At 28.8% G+C, this 21,325-nt stretch overlaps 1 protein-coding gene across 4 annotated transcripts in view; it reads right to left on the reverse strand.

Moving 5' to 3' along the window:
- Positions 1–2,771: 2,771 nt before the first annotated feature.
- The window catches only part of LOC118198381 (uncharacterized), a 92,646-nt gene continuing 74,092 nt past the window's right edge, over positions 2,772–21,325 (reverse strand). For 3 of the 4 annotated variants that reach the window (XM_085821957.1, XM_085821959.1, XM_085821960.1), the window contains exon 10: positions 2,772–17,987. In XM_085821957.1, the coding sequence (XP_085678083.1) occupies positions 17,867–17,987 (121 nt within the window). In that variant the 3' untranslated portion in view covers positions 2,772–17,866. Of the gene's footprint in view, positions 17,988–19,380; positions 19,504–21,325 lie in introns of all 4 variants that reach the window. The other variant, XM_085821958.1, reaches the window with a different exon arrangement.

Raw genomic sequence — 21,325 nt, forward strand, 5'->3', positions numbered from 1 at the left:
CATGGCGTTGGCGCTGGATTAAAAACAAAATACGGTGACTTAATAGATGGCCCTCAAGAAAACAATGAAGTAGATTGAAATCTGGAACACAGGCATTTTAGGCCTTGACTTTCCTAACTGTAATATCTTTAGTGCCAGTTTAAACGGCATCATATGTTTACGAGATAAAGTTCTTATACTAATGAGTATTTATTTTGTGATGGGAAGGATATCTAAAGATTAAAGGAAATAAAGAATAAATTTCATTTCTGCATCATGAAATCGACTAAAGCAAGTCAAGTGTCACCACACCCTGTACAATTAGAATTACAAAATAAAATATTGCAGTTATCGTGGATGCATCAAATTCTGTCAGACGTCTGCCATTATGAATATATTATCAATTAAAACCTTGTGGTATTAGTTCGACAATACAATTGCCATATACCACCTTTCATATAGAAACGAAGAATGGTAATAGATTCCTTGCTTTTTTCTTTGATAATGAGAAACGATACCCTTATCCTTCCCCTTGTGGCAGGACTATGCAGATTCCATCATTTAACGTTTCTTGGGGAATATGTAACAAAATGAAAGAAGCTTTTACGGTTGGATCTTATACCAAAAATAATCTTCGGCATGCATTTGTCAAAAATGATTTCTATTTGAAGGAAGGGAGCAATATTTTCTTTTGAAATTCACCGATTATTTTCAGAAAATTTAAATTCTGTCAATTAAATGACTGAGATATGTTTCATAGAATACCTAATTGTTAGAATCACATTTCAAATGTTGAATTACATTCGCACGTACCAGAAAAGAATACACTTCAAAAAATATCTTTTTATTAACAAACTTGACTCTCTCCTAAAATAGGTATAAATTAATTGAAGTGCTAGAAAAACTGGTACAAAGGAGCCTATGCAAAATAATATAGTAACACTAGCTATTAACTTTTAAATATTTAGCATGACAAACTTCCTTATCCTGTGAATGTGAAGATATTTATTGGAATAAAAAATATTTTCATTTGTATTATTAGCTGCACACTAAAATCAAAAGACAAAAACTTTGTACATAATTAAATATGGCCAATTTTATTTTTTTCTTTTAATTACACAAAAATTTTCAGGACATTTTAGTACAAATAAATAACATGGCATTAAAGAAACGCAACATATAAAAAGCCCAGGTACTAAAAAAATGAAAATGATGATGATATGCGATAAGGAACTGATTTAAGCAACACAAACAATTTCTATTAAAATATGTTCTTCAATAGAAATTGCTTTTATTATGTAATAGCACATATTAACTTTCAAATGTCATAAAAATATCATACACTGGTGGCAAGAACTGAAAATTTTATTTCACAAATTACTTCTTAACAAAAATGATTCTTAAAAATATTTATTTATCCTTATATTTGGCATTTGGACTTTTGTACATGATATTTATATTTACACATGAAATCAAACATAAGATCATGAATTTGATACACAAATTTACCGTCTTTATGCACATATTCAAGCTCATTTTCATAAAATTAAAAAAAAAATACAAAAGTTAACATGCATTTCAATGACTTAAAAATATATCTGGCAGAACATGTTACTTTCACTCTCTGTTGAAACTATGGTAATGATATGAAGACCAGCTTTAACGGCACACTGAATAAGGTAACAGAAGAACTTTTAAGATAAATAGTAAAAACATGTATCAGAATAATATTATATAAAAATATGTATCAGAATAATGTTATATAAAGTCTTTGATCATTCCAATGTACCACATCCCCCCAAAGGAAAACTTTTACAAACCCATTCAAAGAAAAACGAGAACTAAATGATTACGCAATTGCTACCTGAAAGAGCATGTAAAAATTTATTTAATAACATTTAGTTTTGATATTCTTTTGTCTGCAAAAATTAGATTGTATCTTAATGAAATTAAAAATCTTTTTAAAGTCTTGCTCTTGAACAGAAAGGAAAAGAAACTCATTTTGACATTAGAAATGCGTTTAGTGAAGACTTTTTTTACATTATGACACACACATACAAGGATTTTTTACATTATACTACCTTCATTTATTGTCAGTGTGACTTAGAAAATGCTTCTGTTGAGCCAAATGGAAGATTGTTAACTTGTTATTAATTGGGTTTAGCAAATAATCTTTTCCAGAAGGGTGTCATTCAAAGTGATCTAAAAATTTTTAGTTTTGAAATAATAACGGCACAATTTAGCAAAATAAGCAATTTAGAAGCAACTAAATGCTATTCTTATTGATTTAAATCCGTTATTTAATTTTGTAACAATTTAATCAATGTAACTTAAAGTACAGAGCGTTTCCTAGTGAAAGAACGGTATAGTACAAATTCGGTAATTGATTGATTAAGCCGAAACAAATTAATTTTGATTGAAACACAATCATACACGTTTTATTTGGCAACAACGAAAAGTGGTCCGATAATGAAGTTGCCGCTAGAGGCACTGTCAGAGTAATAGCTAGGATTTTCAGCGCCCAGGGACAACTGAAGATTTCGCGCCCCCTACTGCTTGCCAATGATGGAAAACATTTAATTCTAAAATGTCGTAACATCAGTTTGGCGCCCCTTGGATTCTGCGCCCGGGGACAGATGCCCCCCTCTAGCTACGCCCCTGGGCACTATTAATCAAAATGGCGCAATCCATGTACAATGAAAGCGTATTGTGTTTTGGAATATGCCAAAACATCATCGTATAATGTCCTTCAGAGACTTTTCGCATGAAATTTGGCAAAGAACCACCGAATCATCACAACAACGAACGGTGAGTAAAGCAGTTTCAGGGCTGCTTGTGTAACAAAACCATCCCATGAAGAACAGTAGCCCACATTGAAGTGGTTGAAAAAAATTCGAGAAACGTTTTTATGAAATCCCACAAAATCAACGCTATGCGTTCTGAACTCAATGTGGCTCATGTGGAGTGTGTTACGGAAATATCAACAATGCCGGACATACACCTTTTAGATGGTGCAGATGTAAAACCTTCCTACAAACCGTAACATAGAACTTTCTGTGAGAATTTGCAAAATATGCTGGAAGTAGATGGTTTTGCAAACAGACTTAAGTTTAGGGATGAAGCCACTTTTCACATTTCTGTCAAAGTTAATTGCCATAACCTGCGATTTTGGGGCACGGAAAATCCACATGGTGCAATGAAACATGAGCGTGATTCTCCAGTGGTAAACGTTTACTGCGCCATACAGCTGCGTTTTTTGGTCCTTTTATTTTCGTGGAAAAGTCAATTAACGGGTGCATTTTTCAAGATCAGAGTGGTTGTTCCGTCAGTTGGAGAAAGCGGTTCCTGGATTCATTCTGCAGTAAGACTGCGTTGCACCACATTGGCATAAAAACGTGCACTAGTATCTGAACTACAGTCTACCTCATCGTGGATTGGTCGTTCTGGGTCAAACGATATGCCATGTTTTGTTGGCCAAAGAGATCCCCAAATCTAATCTCTTGTAATTTTTTCCTGTTGGGTTTTGTTAAAGACAAAGTGTTCTTCCCTCCATTTTCTAAGGCCGTACAGCAACTGTAGCAGCGGGTAACTGAAGTACTCGAATCATTAACAAAAGATATTCTATTACAAGTGTGGCAGGAGCTCTAATGCCACATACATATTAGTCATGTCACCGGAAGGGCACACATAAGACATCAACAGAAACTTGGATAACTATAGTTTAACTGTAAATTTATCAAAATAAAGTAATTATAGCATTCAAAGGTACACTTTCTTTTTGTCCCATTCAATATGAAACACTCTGTAGAGTAAAATTTTTAATACGTATATCTGACAATTTTTATGAACATTTGAAGTATTACTGTAAATAATAAAAGCAGTTTCTAAATGTCATGCATTATATACTTTGACACAGAATTGGTTGGTTTTATAAACCCACCTTAAGAAGTCAATGACTTCCAATTAAAATATTTAGAATAGTAGTAAAATAATTGATTAAATTTAAGTACTAATTAAAAAATAATAATATTTTGTTGAAAAATTCACACATTTTAACAACAAAATTATATATTTAAATTATTACTGCTACCTTATGTCAAAAATTTACAACATTTTAGATAAGCTTTGACATTTAAGAATACTCCCTTAATTATTTAAAATATTCAGTCAAAAAAGTATTCTCTCTACCATTTTTCTTCTTGAGATAGAAAAAGAACATTAAAAATAAATTTGAAAAAAAGCCAAGCATATATAAATAAAATCTAAATAATTTGTGTAAAAATTGTATTACTTAATGTTCTGAAGCTTTTATAATCACACTATTTTTAGAGCTCCAACAATATTTCATTGAACTATATGTGTATATCTCCTTGAAAACGTTTAGCAGCAATAATTCCCAAACCACAATTTATCACAAGGAACTGAATTAAAACAATAATATTAACATTTGATAATTAAAATGCTTACAAGGAAAGTAATGAGGTATCTGACTTTTTCCCCCCTTATTTCACTGCCCTTGCAGACTTCTTAGACAACATCTTTTCTTTTCTTTTCTTTCTTTCTTTTTTTTTTTTTGTAAACAGAAACTATATTCCAAATGTACAAACAAATATATAACAATATATTTAGATTAGAAATTAATTTTTCAATACAGAACGATTCAAAAATATCTGGTAACAACATATAGGCAAGCAGAAGGGCCTGGGATAAACAGATCTTTTCATGGAATGCGAGTGCAAAAACTGCACACTGAGATGCAGGACAAGGTTTCAGAGGTAGCAGACTTAAAATCATTCATTCACTGCGCAGATTTTATGTGGTATGCATTACTACATGAAAACAAAGACTGCTGTTATACATTTTATCTACGGGACTGTGGTTAAAATGTAGCAGCTGCTTAAAGAAGATACAGAGAAAAATTCCCAAGTACCCCTTTAGACCAGTTACCAGTTACTCTATATAAGTCTGTAGCCTCACAGATAAAATGATCTCTTTTACCTACCTTTACATTTTTACCAGATATTTTTGAATCATCGTGTATTTGTAACACATATAAATAACTTAAAATATTTTTGAAAACAATAATAAATACTTCTATTGACAACCAATTAATAAAATGTCTTGAACACTGAAAAGCTGGAGATTAAATATTATAAAAAGAACATGCCTAAAGTAGGAGACTGATAAACATAGTTTCAAAAACATAATAAACAAACTAAAACAGACACTGCAGCTATATAAAGAGTTCCATTGGGAGCTTTTGAACAACAGCTTTGAAAGTTGGCAGTTTTGTGGAACCCTTAACATAGTCAAATCAGTTTATTTATGCTCATACAAAATAAAAGCAAAATTTTGGTTTAATTCAAACATAGCAAAAAGCATAGAAAAGGGAAATACAGAAATCCCTATTTATCTATTTGAGAAAAACTTATGAAGTTTAGCACAATTTTGCACACATTTTTCCACTTATTAAATGTTTACATATTTTATTGTTATTTGCACAATTATTGTTTTATTTTAATAGATTATTCTTACATGTGTAATATTTGTTTGCAATTCGACTTCCAGTTTTCCTTAGTCTGTTTACTTTAGAACTTGAGGCAGAGTGTTCCATTTCATAAATTCTATAATAAATATAAAAACCTTCCAAAATAAATTCTTTTTAGCCACAAAATATGAGCTAATTAATAATTAATGATAGAACTAGAGAGAGCACAACAATAGCTCATTCAGCAACCATAACATAAAAACCAGAAGGAAAATGTTTTAAAACGTGATCTTATGCCATATTTGTATTCTTATCATCAGAAGCTGACACCAGAAGAGCTAGAAAAGCTTATCTTTGCTCTGAATAAAGAAGTGTTAGAGGGAAAATCAGTGGAAGCTGCAAATCAGGATTTCTTTGTAAAATCATTTAATGTAATGCATTCTCTGGAAAGAAAATTAATTGCATTCTTGAATTGAATCTTTTAATAAAAAAGGGAAAAGAGTTTAAAAGAATTTAAAATTTACCAGAGCTTTGATTAGAGTTATGCAAAAACATTGGGTAGAGACAAAAGAAGACACAAAACTGCATAACACATGCCTTGAGAAGAAACAAAGCTGCATAACACAGTTTGTATATATCCCTATGTAAATGATATATATATATAATGTTGTATGATCTTAAATTCATTTAGAGCGATATTATTTTTGATTTGTTTTTACAAAGTATACATTATTTATCTTATTTTGTAATCTTCTATGTTTATTTCAACTTCATACTTTGAATTCTATTTCATAATGACAATTTCCAATGTTTAATTTTTACAAATAATATAGAACTCAAATGCATAAACACGAGGGTGTCGGGGATGGTTACTCGAGTTTTTTCGGATTTCTGTACAGAAATTGCTTTTCACTCAAAATTGAATTGGCTAAAATACTTCATAAGAATAAGGTCTTCGAGTATCAGCATTGGTTCATAATCCCTTTTATTCGCGGAAATATTTGGCCTGACTAGAATTGCCGGTTTGGCTTAACCTTATTACTTGAGTAAAGACGAAACAGCTTCGTATTTACGTATTTATTTATTAATTATTGTTCACTGAACGGGAGTTGGTTTGTTCCCCTTGAAAAGTCAACTAATTTCCGATCAATGACAATGATTACATGCTTCTAATTTCATTTTTCCTTTTACAATTGAAATTTTGTTCTTCATAATTTTTAATTCCAGTCCCCATTAAAACATTATTAACATATTACTTTCAAGTTACTTCAAAACATCTTTCAAAATATAACTTACCAGTATGGATTCACTCTTTTAAAATAATTCTACTTTAATTAAACTTAGGAGATAATTTAATCAATATTGTTTAGGAAATAAATTATATATATATGTCTATATTTTCAGCAAGTCAAAATGAATGTTGAAATGTAGACTCTGAAATTCATGTTTTTTTTTTTTTTTTTAAATTGGAATTCAAGCTGAATATTCGAGTATTCAAAATATTTTTTCTCCTTCCAGTTTTTGCTTGTCAAAGTTCAATTCTATTTCTATAAAAAATCCCTAACCTACATAGTGCAGTATCAAGAATTTCCATAATAGTGTAATTTAATTGCATTTTTAATAACTGACAATAATTTATAAGATTTCAGTGAATATAGTTCATCAAACATGGACTCTATTTTTACTTCCTTCTAAAATATAATTTTACAGCATCCATTCCCCAGCTCTATAATAATGCATAATAATAATATTATTTAATAAAGATATGTAACATTATAGTAACAAACTAATATTCAAATGAATTCATAGAAAAAAATAAACAATTGAAATTTCCTCTAAAAATCTCGATAAAATTTCAGATGTAATGTTATAAATAATATTAAGATTTATAATAAAGTACACTGAATGAAATAGTAAAAATTAATTTCATCAGATTATTATTTTACATATATATGTACATGTGCTTAATGAACAAAATTAGTTTAAATAATCAATTAATTGTGCTAGTGCATTAATTATTCAGTACTTTTAAAAGTAAAAATCCATACAGGTGACATTCATTATAATGACCTGTCATATCCTACAAATAAAGGACCTCACAAGGAATGGTAAGTGGTTACATTCTCATTAACTGAGACTTTTACACCAGCCTTTGTAAGAAATCATCAGTATAACATGTGATTGTTATTGTAAGTATGAACTGTATAAGAAACAGTTTTAAGAAAGGCAACTAGATGACCAACATGAATTTAGAAAAACATTTTAGAAAGAAATGAGTCATGATGAAATATAAATACAAGTATTAGAACAATCCAGTGGCAAATAATCTGCTCTCACAAAAATTAGCTTCTTTCATACACAACAAATCATGTAATAAAATTTTAAAATATTGTCATTACTATAGCTATGGATGATGTTAATTACATTTAAAGCACAAAGCCTAAACCTAACATTCAAATATAATTAAATATACTATATGAAAATCTACTTGTCATAATTATAAATATTTAACTTATACGACACAGGTTATATAAACTATGAAATATAACAATAATAACTTTAGTAAAAGAATTAAAAGACGCTACATAGAACTGAAATAAACTGGTGTATCTTAACACAGTAGCTTGTAAAATCTTTTTAAAAATTTTTTAGAGAACATGTCAGTTTATTCCAATGCTCTAAACAGTTTTTTAAAACCAAATTTAATTAAAACTAATGTTTACATTTACAATTGTTTACATTTAATTTGGTTCTATTCATCTTGGCATAAATACAAACTGCATCTTTTACTATAGGTTTTTTTCTTATCCAAACACATTAATCTAAATTTAAATACAATTCTGCATTACTTAAAAAATAATTCTTTGACTAATGCAGTACCATAAAAAAAATTAGAGCATTTTTAGTTTATTTATCACTGAAAAAGTTTCTGAATGCTACAAGATGTATGATTTGAGTAAAGAATTATCCGTAGCTGATAACTAACTGCAAATTTCAATCTGTATATAAAAGAATTAAGCAATAATTTTTAATCTTGTTCTCTTATAGATTAGCTCTTAGATTAAAAATAGAAAATCTCTTATAGATTATATGGTAAGTCCCTATATCCCTGCATGATCTGATAATATTTTAAATAATGAATGGAATTAAATGATTTCTTATGGTACATTGTATACAATTAATTTAAAAATTTGGTAGTAAATAAATTAACAATTTTCTTCAAGCCACAGAATTTTTTTTTTTTCTTTCCAATCTCACCATGAGTTTGAAATTTTTTTTTTCTCTCCAGCCTCACCAAATTACACAATAGACAATACAAAAATTTGTGGCATTCAAAATTTTAACTAAAAGCATCTAAATAATGCAACTCTAATGCTCTAACATAAAAATTAAATATTTATGTGATTTATAACAAAATTAATATCAAACATTCCAAGGCAATTTACACAATATTACACATTTTTCCTTTTGAATATTCTGAATCAATTTAAGAAATATTTTAAAACATCAAAATAGAAATTTAATACAGATTATTTTTAATTAGAGTACTGCAATTTCCGTTTCTTGCATTTCTGATCTTTCATCAAACCATCAATGCAAATATGAAAATGCTAAGTTCTTGATGAAACAAAGTTTGAAATGAATGATATAGAGAAATATTATAAAACAAGAAATATCATAAAAGCAAAAGAAATCAATAAATATACAAATTATCTTGCAGCATGACACTAACTTATTATGTATTATTACTTTAAAAGAAAGAAGGAGGAATTAAACAATATTTTTATTACTTTACCTATCTGAATATTGACTCTCATTATACCTAACTACTTTCATGCTACTTCAACTAATCCAGAATACAGACCGCATTGCTAAAAATAAACTAATGCTAAAATATTTAAGAAATAACATTTACTATTTTTTTATTTATGCTAAAAATATTTTTTTACGACTGCAAACTATGTTTTTTGCTAAAACTGGCATTACATAACTAAAACTGGCATTACATATTTCACACATGCTAAAACTGGCATTACATATTTCACACAACATAAGGAACTGCTAACATTACATACAAATTACAGGTAATTAAAATCAATCAGAGGTGATTAAACTTGATTAAAACACAAATCACATTAGCTAAACATTTACATTTGCCTCAGATACTCACTTAATGTTAAAAATACTCTAAATATTAGCTCAATTCAGGCTTGATTTTACACTAAAAGTTAAGCCTGACCTTAAGCTAATAGAAATAAAGATCAGTATTCAAAAATCTCTTTAAAATGAAAAGAAATTGGAAAACTACAAATATTCTTTCACACTAATTTCAATAACACACACAAATTGTGGCAGTAAATGCACTTCCAGATTACAAAAATATTTCTTAATGCCATGCACACTTAATCACATTCATTTCAAACACCGTAGTTTTGCCATTTTTTAATTTGGACATTACAGATAGAAAAATCCAGTCTTAAATTAAATCAATTAATAAAATGATTTCTCATTCAAAAACAACATAATCTATAGGAGTAATATGTATAATTTTGACTGAAAAATGCTAACATAATTATAATTAAATGCTTTATGACTATTTTCAGAAGCATGCTGAATAATTATCAAGGTATTTTTGAAGTGAGATTAGTTAAAAAAATTATTAATTGCCATATTAATTTTAAATTACAAGAATATTCAAATAATGATATAAATTATGAAAAATATACTGAGTAAAGGGCACTACCAGAAACATAACAAGCAATTGCAATTTTTTTTTCATCTTAATGCAGAGTTTCTGGTCAGTGAAAATAAGCATCGAACAACAGTGACACTGGAACATAAACTGATCACATTCATTTCTTTTTAAGAACTAAAAGACAATAAGTGTATTTCAAAGGAAGAGGAGGAAATTTTATTTCAAAACATTTTAAATGATACTGATAACATGTTTCTTTGATACACTAATCAGATTTCAGACTTAGATACAAGCCTTAGGTTGAGTGACAAAACATAATTTGGCAATATTTATAAAAATGTTTTACAGTACAGAGTCCGACATCCAGACTGGTGGGGACTTTAGTGATTTCAGAATGTTAGACCATCAGTTTAAATCTAGTAAGATGAGATATAGAAATTATAAAACTAAAAATCTGAAATAATGAAGCATTTAAACCTTAAAAGAGTCAAAATTTATAAAAGGCAGCTCAATATTTATGTCTTTGCTTTAAATATTTGCTATAGCATGTTTTCAATATTAAGTTGTTTAATTTCCTTTGTTTTTTATGCAAATACTTTCTGTTTATATCTACAAATGGACATAATTTCTTGTTCGGTTACAAAGTACCACTGTTCAAGTCCTGCAATTGCCGGTTGAAGAATTCCAACTAAATTTTCAGTTGAAATTTTTTCACCTTCAACAACCTGTCTGTCATTTTCTTCACTACTGGTAGTGATACTTTCTGGATTTATAATAAAGTGACCACACATACCGATTTTAGCGGGACAGTTTGCTTTTTGGAGGACTGTCCTGCCGATTTTTAACAATGTTCTGCTTTTTAGAAAACATCTGCATTTCCTATTTTAAATGTACTGTAAAAATATATTACCTATTATTTATTAATTATTATAGTAAATATAAAGAAATAAAAAATACATAAATAAAAAAACACATAAAATGCATGCAGAGTAAACTAAATTAAGCGATGTAACGAGTTACATTTACTTGGTGGTGTTCGATCATTAACGTTACGTTTCGTCAAGGAATATGTATTGTTAATGGAGGAACAGCTAGCATTAGCTGAAGGGCTATTTGCTTTCCACACCATAAACACAATCAAAGTTTCAGATCAATTGATTGTATGTTGCAAATGATCAAAACATTGTACGACAAAACATTTGCTTGTGCAAGGACAAAAACCGAAGCAATTATTTGTAATGTTTTTTCACTATATTCGTTTTCACAATTGCAGAAAGAATTAGATTAAATGCACATTTATATCCATATATTATGATGTTTCCCACCACAAATATTTAATATTATTTCCCACAATTGCTAGAATTTTTTATCCAGAAACAGGAATTAAAATTAGAATATTAGATTTTGTTTCACTGCCGGGTGAAACTTCACAAATAATTTTTGATTCAATAAGTACAATTTTAAAAAATAATAATTTGAACAATAAAATTATTGCCTATTGTGAGGATAACCCTAATGCAAAGTTTGGAGGAAAAGCTAGAAGAGGCATCAATAACGTTTTTACGAAACTTAACGAACGTTTGAACCAATAAATTATTGGGGTAGGTTGTGCAGTGCATATTCTAAACAGTACTATTCAAACAGCATCTGACTTACTTCCAGTGAATCTTGAAACTATTAATGTAAAAATTTATTTGTATTTTTATATATATACACTGTGCGTGTTGAAAGTTTGAAGGATTTTTGTGAAAGTGCAGAAATCGAATATAAAAGAATTATTGGTTACAGCAAAATACGATGGCTAGCTCTTTAACCAGCCGTATAAAACATCTTAAATATATATGAACCATTAAAATCATACTTTTTATCACAAGATAAATGTCCAAGAATATTGCAGTTCTTTATTGAAAATGACACATCACAAATTTGGCTTCAGTTAATCCACAACCAAGCTACATTATTTCACAATGCTGTGAAAATTATTGAAGGGGTTCAATTATGGAAGTGTAAAATGAAATCAGTAATTTTAAAAACAAAATTGTGAGAAAGAATTGATAACGATTACGTTCCTTTAGTTAATCGAAAGGACATCACTAGGTTGGAAGAACAAGGTGCCATTAAACAACCTGATTTTCCGAAAGAAGTCAGAAATTTTTACAATAACTGCTTGGAATATCTTGAAGAACAGACAGTTCAATTCAAGGATATTAAAAATTTTCATTGGGTGACATTAAAAAAGAAGATTTTATGGGAATATGCAGAAAAATCTTTTTAATATATTAGTAACCATTTTCCGAAAAATAATATTTGCGAAAATGATCTTTTTGATGAGGTTTCATTTTTAAAAATATATGTTACTGAAGAAAAAATTAAATGTTCGTTGTCTGCAAATGTGGAAACAGACAAAAAAAAAAAAAAAAAAAAAAAAAAAAAGGCGGGGGGATGGAATTATTCCTTCATTTTAAACAGAATAATATTCCTTATGAAAATATTTTGAAAATTGTAGAACATGCGCTCTCCCTTCCAGGAACAAATGCAGCAATAGAGCGTGTTTTTTCTAGTATCAATAAAATAAGGACAATTGAAAAAATGCAGTTGAACATTAAAACTTAAAAATATGTATTAAGTGTAAAATATAATTTGACCAATTCATGTGAGAAATTTCACATTTTAATAAATGATTCGAATCTATTGCAAAATATTCACTCGGATAAAAAATATGACCGTGAATGAAAACCATACATTGTTTTAAATAAAATTTTAAATTAATTAAAAAACATAATATTCAAATTATAGTTTTTTACAAATATATTTATAGTTAATAATAAATATAGTTTTGTATATTTATTTATAAGTAAATGAATGTATACAATAAAATACATTTTTTTGAATTATTGGTCTGCTTTCATAACTAAATTACAATTCTCATTTCATATTATTTGTCCCGCTTTGTCTCAATGAAAATGTGGTCACTTTAATTTAGAACCATATTACAGATTTCAACATCCATTAGTTGACTGATGATTGTGGCACTGTCATTGCAGTGAAAATTATCTGTTTATAGCATCTTTATTTATTACCACTTCCCCACATTTCTTCAGAGATTCCGTTACTTGGAAACTTTTGCTCTTTTGTTTGCAACATCTGAACACCTTACAATTTGCAGCAATCATCATAGCTTAGCTAGTATCTTTTATGCACCATTGGTGATCTATCGTAACATCTAAAAATATGTTGTTCTGCTAAATTTTATTTTGCTTTTATCCAACACTGACAAAGTTAAGCCTGAATTATATTAGTTATTTATTACACTTGCCCTATTTCCCACACATGCTTAAGGCTTAGCTGAAATCTTGAATAAATAAATTTCCACATATACCAAAAGCTTACCTAGGGCTTGCGCTAAACATTTTGCAGCCTGGTGCATTCTCTACGAGACCAAAATTTTGCATCCCAGTGCTTTCCATAAATTCTAAAGATTTTGCCATCCTTAATTTTGTTGCTTCTTTGAATTCAAAAATTTAGACTCCCCTAAAGTATTCTTCCTGGTGTGGCCACACTAGCTCTGGCCCCAGTCCAGAGTTCATTTGAGTTCAATAAAAAATCAGTTATTCTCAATTCAAACAACACTAAGTATAATTTTTTGGCTTATAAGTGTCATTTACAAGGTCTAATTTGTGCATGTGGACAGAAATTTCTCCCTGTCAACACACTTAGCAGCAGAGTTAGCTTCATCCCCAAGTATAATATCAACATAAAAGGTTACCATGCTGTTTCCTATTACTCATATAATATATATATATATATATATAGACATCATTGCACAAGTCATTTTTTGGTTTGCAGTGTGTTGAGTCATGAGGCGATGAAAGCAAAAAATAAAATAATAATTATAAAGAAATCTGAAATTTTTTCAGATTTTATATTATGCAAAAAGGTTTTTTTAATGTTTTGTGTGTTAACTTTATTTATTAAATATCATATTCTTCACATTTAAACCATAAAATTCAATTCAACAGCAACATCACAAAATAATTTAAAAAGAGCATATCTTTAGAATTTCTGATACACAGTCAGCGCGCTGGAGATAAAAATCTTGTTCCCCCCCCACACAATGTTGCCTTGCTTGCTTTGAAATCCCTGAGTTTGTTAATAAAAAATTCATTAAAGTTTTACAAAATATGATATAGATAAGAAAACAAATTCCAAATTTGGGCTTCCAGATGGAGAATTAAGTTATTCAAAATTTATGGCCGTTCTCTTTTTATCACAATGCGAGAAACATGCATACATTTATGCAGATTCTTCATTATTTAATTTCTTTAAATATAATACACGGAGATAATATTTGGTAGCAACAATTTGAAAAGTGATATGCTATTTATAGTGATTCGATGTACAACGCCAAAATGAAATTAATAGTTCTTTTGGGGCTAACACCCTTTGGGCTAATAATGATTAACCGGTTTGCATCGACTCTCCAAAAGGTTAACTAAGAGAAAGTATCAAACGGGCAAGAGTAAAACACAGGAAAAAAATCTCTGGTGATTGAGAGATTTGAATTTTAGATCATTCCAGATGCTGGACATCCAGATTTCAACTTTGTACTGCATATAAAAAGTGGCAGTTAAAAAATAAAAACTACAGAAAAGAAAAAAGCTTGAATGTAATAAATTTAAAACTACAATCAAAATTCATGAAACAAATTTATACACAAAAGATAAACAAAATGGTACAGAATTAATAAATATCTGTTTGTACCTTAATAATCAGAATGAAATTATTGTTAAGTTACTAATTTGCAACAAACATATATTTTACTTTCTCACTCTCTTTTTTTTTAATTGTTATTCGGTTTTAGCTAAGTAAATTTCAGAGGCAATGGAAAGCAAACAGCAGTAATAGGAGAAAACATACCTTATTTTAAAATTATCTAATGAAGTTTTAACACTACTTAATTTTGAATATATTCTACACCTCCATCAGTGGAAGTAATTATAAATGTATAAAGTAAAAATTTTTACATTAATACATTTTGTAGAGAGACAGAGCATGGGAAGCCGAAATTTAAATTCTGATTACTACTAATTCCTCATTAAGCATAGTTGCCAATTTTCAAATATGAAAACCTGGGAAGTTCTCATGCTCCAAACCAAGAGTTTCTGGGAGGTTTTTTGCACTGTGCAGCACCACCACTTCATAAGAACTATGAAATTGACTTAAATTCCCTTTATAATAAAGGTTATTGATGTAAAATATTTGAATACCTAAATAGATGTTCTAAATTTTACGTTCTTTTAGTTAATTTCATTTTGTACATTTTTTTTTTTACTCTTTTATATATTGAAATAATTCTGAGTAGAAAAAGAACGATACTTACTTAAAAAAAAAAAAAAAAAAAAAAAAAAAAAGCACAAATTATTGTGTGAAGAAATTTTGCAGTGTAATATATACTGAAAATGTAAAATTAACTAAAAATATTAACTAACTATTATTGACTAAATGTTGTTAATATAAAATTTATTAAATGTTTACAATATATTAAGATAATTCAGATCAACTAAAATTTAATAAGAAATATTCGCCTGAAATCACTAGGAGTCAGGTAGGGAATGGAATTTGAACATAAATTTCCAGCATATTTTATTTACTGTGAGAAACATTTCCCTGGGTAGTGTTCCCTACAAAGAAATCGGGAAATACCCCCCCCCCCAAAAAAAAAAAAAAAAAAAAAAATTGGCAGCTATGTTTAAGGAATGGAATATTATTCCTCTCTGATGAATACAGACCATGTATTGTCCTCTTCAAATCTTCAGTTTTTTTTTAAACGAGTCATTACAAAGTTGAATTTTTTTTTGATTGAACACATGCTATTTATAACTTGATATCTTCAAACAACAAATCAACTTTTCAGATAAACTTCTAGCATATAAAAGCTAAATTACTATTCATTGTTCAAATATTTTAGTAAATGCTTTTAGATAATGATTATATTTTAGAATATGCTTTCAATAACAAGGGATGACTTGTACTTACTAAAGGTAATATGAGACATGAAGAAATGAATAAGTTAAAAAAGCCTAACATATGAAAGTATAAATGTTTGGAAACAATTAGAATATATTAAAAAATCAATTACATAAACTTTGAAAATAATATGAAACATAATCACAGTACGAAAAAAGATTCTGCTTAAAATGTGATAGCACATACATCACATATAAACTAAAACATATAGTTTTCTGAAAATTTATTTTTAACGTAAGCTGAAATAAAAATAATATCACTACCAAGGCCTTCTGTAAATTTACACAAATAATAGAAATGTATAAATATCATGAATACATTTGAGCATGTAGTTACAGAAAATTTTGGTTGAGTAATTTTAGTGGTAAATTGCATGTACACTGAGCAAAAAAAAGGGGGGACAATTCTATATCTCTTGTTCTACTGGGTCGATTGATGAAATTCAAATTGCATTTCCCATGTCTTGAAAGTGTGACTTAGGATATATATTAGATTTACATATTGCTTTGTTCTAACATAGGTATTTTGACAGGAAAAACGGACTTTTTCTGAAATAACATGCCAATTTTTTTCCATATTTAGATTTTATGACTCAAATTTTGTAATTCTTGTGAGAAATTTTAAAATCTATCTTGGGGAATATTTTTCACTTTGCGTCAAGAATAATTCACTTGGCAAACTTCTTAATTTATAACAACCTACTTTACATTCGTTTTTCTTCATTGTCCATCAGTGGGAAAAAAGTCATTGTTCATACTTTCAAATAATTTTAACAAAGTATGTAAACCACATTTTCATTATTATCGCTTATAATAAATGCGCCAAATTTCAAAACCCACCAAAATATAAATTCATGTACATCTAAGGAAATTTTGAATAAAAAACTCTAATTTTTTGCAGGTATGCTTAGAAATACATCTACTTTAAAATAATGGCAATACTTTTATAGGTTATAATTCAAATTGTTTACAAAAAATTTATAAAAATTATTTAAAAATACAAATTTAAAAAATAAATCATAAAAAATAGGAGAATTTTATTTGGAATGAATCTAAATTTTGAAAAAAAATTCAGAAATACATGCATGTAATTTCAGAAAAAGTCCGATTTTCTGTCAAAAATTTGTATTAGAACAATGCTATATATAAATCTAATACATATCCTAAGTCGCTTTCGAGACATGAAAAACGCAAGTTGAATTTCATCAATCGGCCCACTAGAACGGGAGATATAGAACTGCCACATTTTTTTTCACAGTGTACCTATGTTAATTATACTATATAAGCAATTAAATTATTTAAATACATTTGAAATTTTGGAAAAAGCACCAAAACACAATTATTTCATTTCAATTAAAAATATATAAATTACTATAAAACAACAGCAATCCATATTACAGGAATATTTATTTGAATAAATGAGGTAGCAAAAAGACAGCTGGATGCTTCCATACATACGACCATAATCACTATACTTTATTAGAGTGATATGAATAAAAATCACTTCATTACATAACATACATACATAAATGGCACCATTTTACTTTCGAAAGATATGCGCATTATAATCTTGCACCACACAATAAAAAAAGTTGAGCATAAAAAGGAGTAACAGCATTTGAAAATATGCTGCAAATTCTGCAAATAAATTGGAAGATCAGTGTAGTAAGTTTATAATCACAGCAGAGATCTAAGGCATAAAGAGTCATTGCGTTTTTGCTCAGTCCTTTCAGTTACACTTGAATGCCTTTGAAGAGTGCAATCTGATCTATAAGATGTGAATTTTACTGGACACTTCCTATATAAAAAGAAAAAAAATGACAGTTAATTCATTTTACTTGCATAATAATTAACAATTTCTAATTTTGCTATGATATCTGCTTGCAATTATTGTATTATTAGACAACAATGACTTCAATGCAATTAAAAAGAATCATGCAATAAAAAGTACATGCTTTTTAAAAAAAACTTTCTACTTTTTCAGTATATCATTAAAAATGTTTTCAAGAAAGCTTTTCTATTCAAATTATGATACCCAGAATTGCCTCACTGATCCAAGTAGTAAGGTATGATCCAAGGAAACATAAGCCATTCAAGATTTCATCTTGATATGGCATAAACTATGCATAATCTCTGCTATCAACATCACTGAGTCAGTTTGGGATGTGCTAGAGAATAAAGTTGAAAAATTTTCTTCCTTTAACATCATTAAGGGAAATATTCACAGCTTTATAAAAGGAATGGCTAAAAATATCTTTAACGATTAAAAGATTTTTATTGGTCATTTCCAAGAAATGCCTAAACTGTATTAATACAGTACTACACACTCCAGATGTAAATGTTTCAGCTTCACTGTTCACCCCTGTATATTCTTACTTAATTTGTATATACCCTGCATATGCGACATATGCACTGTATAATATTAATGAAAAATGCATTTGAATTTTGACACTGGATGCAAGGCAAGAGGCAAAGAGAAGATTTTGCTTACATAGCTTTAAAATTTGGCATCTTTGCATTTTTAAAAGATGATTTTAAGAATGCACTGTTAAAGCCTACTGATATAGAAAAACACATACTGAGTAAAACGGAAACAGCAAAATATTAAAGGTTTGAATTCCTAGTATAATCTTATTCATGTAATCATAAGTTAATTACTTCTAAAGTGGAGGAGAAGACATTTGAAAATTAAATTTATTGTGCACATTACCTAATACATGCAATTTCAAGATGCATCTATTATTTAATACATGTTAATATTACAGAAACTTTTCTTTTTATTACAGTGGAAAAATATTACTCTTAACATACAATAAGTAATGAAAGTGATTAAATATCAGTTAATGTATTGCAATGTGAATGCATATACAGTGATTACAAAATTAATGCTAGAGGAATGTTTAAATTCAGCAAGTTATATTCTTCAGTGGACTTCCGTGAAAAGCATATGCTCTTCTGATAAGTTCTCAACAGCTAATCTCTGAGTTACTATTGCTTAAAATTATTGATAAATGCTAGAAATTTCAGCAAAAAAAAAAAAGGACAGCAGATTATATCATTCACAATATCAAACTAATTGAATTAAAGTAGTAAAAGAGGGGGGATACAACTTAAAGTACAATTATTTAGTTTAACATGCTTTATGAAGAAATGTAGTCTACAGAATTATCTTGCAATTTTATCAATATTACCATAGATTAGCTCCTTAAGAGGGTCATCTATTTGGTTCTTGCCCTTTTAATGCATCAGAAGTTAAACGTTCTATTTCTGATATTAAATGCTCTGTCTCCATATCTAGCTGAGTTATGTGAGTGCTATGGGGAAAGTTTCTGCACATTAATATATATTATAATAAAAAGCAAATAATATGCATGCATGTATTGTATAAAAGATTAATAAACATCAGATAAAATTTTTATAACTGAGCTTGCATCAAAAAAGAAAAAACTATTTTCATATAGCTACATATTGTATAAAAATTTTCAAATGTCATAAATGACCCATATATATTTATATTAATGTAATATTTATTAATACACATACAGAAAGGCTGATAGCCTTTGCATGCTTTGCCATAATAAAATAAACCAAACCTAATATATACATATAGTAAGTACTAGCATGTGTCCTACAAAACATCTTTATCTTGGAACGCTGAAATAAATACGCTTTATCATGCTGAAATAAATACACATTCTCATATTTACAATAAACCTTTAACAGAATTAACACTTCAATAGAATAGTATCATTGCCTTTCTTTCAATACATCTTTAGTCGAACGGTTAAACGAAAAATATCAGAGTGAATTATACGATGAGCAACTGAGCACCATCTGGTTTTCAACATTGGCACTATGTGTGTGAGTGTGTGTATATATATTATATATAATTGAAATATAAATTGTAAAGCTAACTAGTAATGAGACGTAAGACCTATTTGGTCTCAAAAATTTTTTTGCACATAATGCTGCAAAATGATACGAAATAATAGTAGGTAGAAACATTGCAGCAATCTTGCTAAAAAGTTACTAGGAGCTGTAGCTCCACGAAATAGTTCAATGCTGTATTACTAAAATATGAACTAAGAAGAATTTTTTAAAAAACTTATCTGGAAAAACTGGAAAAAATTGTAAACACGCGAAATAAAAAGTTAAAATTAATGTTGGAAGACATGTGAATGCACGAAAAATATCTGACCGTTGTGATATGTGAAAAGTTAATACATATAAAAAGTAGATTGACAGAAAAAATATATATAAAAAGTTAATACACATAAAAAATAGAGTGATGGAAAAAAAAATATACCAATACAGAAAATGGAAAAATTATAATGAAAACATAAATTGCTAAAATACAAAAATACAATAATTACAAAGCGGAAAATGGTAAATTAACCCACTCGTACTCTCTGCCAGGCTTTTCAAGGGAAAAGTGACTGAGTGTACGAACTGGGCCAATTACCATTACACGTTTCGCCAAAACAGACCATTGAAGCTCTTGTTTGATGTGAAAATGTTTTTATAAAACATGAATAGTCCCGAATAAATCTTTTTTGGAGTTTCATTGCTCTGTTCCTTTTTCCCGACGCGTCCGCTGAAAAACACATTAGGGTGATAAGAATGTAATTGCAACTCCGAGCAATGTAAAATTAAAATCAAAATAAAATAAATAGCGGTCTGCTATTAGTCAAAAAATTACAACAACGTACGGGCTGGTCCTGCACAGCTTAAAGAAGATAGAACTTTTATAAAGAGAATGGTGCTGTAGTCAAATTAATATGCAATTAAATTTGCAAGAAAACAAACGTCCTTGGGTCTTATTAGGACCAAAAAAACACAGACAAAAGAAATGAAAAAAACTGACCTGTGAGGTGCCGTCCTTAGCATCGCAAAAAAATTTGAAAAGGGTGCAAATCCCCTACGTGTCCTGCCAACCTTCTTCCTCGTCGTGTGACGTTGGTGGGAGAAACAATTAAAACTGCATAGGCCAATGGGCTGAGATTGTAGTTTTGGCGGGAACTCCTGTTCCCCCCTTTTTTTATAGAGGGTGTGACAGACGTGTAAAGACACGGAAAGAACTCAAAATGGCATCAGTCAAGTTGTTAGAAGAACAAAACTGCTACAAATAAGTGAAAA

Source organism: Stegodyphus dumicola, chromosome 8, assembly GCF_044657685.1.
Source record: "Stegodyphus dumicola isolate Sdum_Otavi_A_Nest chromosome 8, ASM4465768v1".
NCBI classification, from domain to species: Eukaryota; Metazoa; Arthropoda; class Arachnida; order Araneae; family Eresidae; genus Stegodyphus; species Stegodyphus dumicola.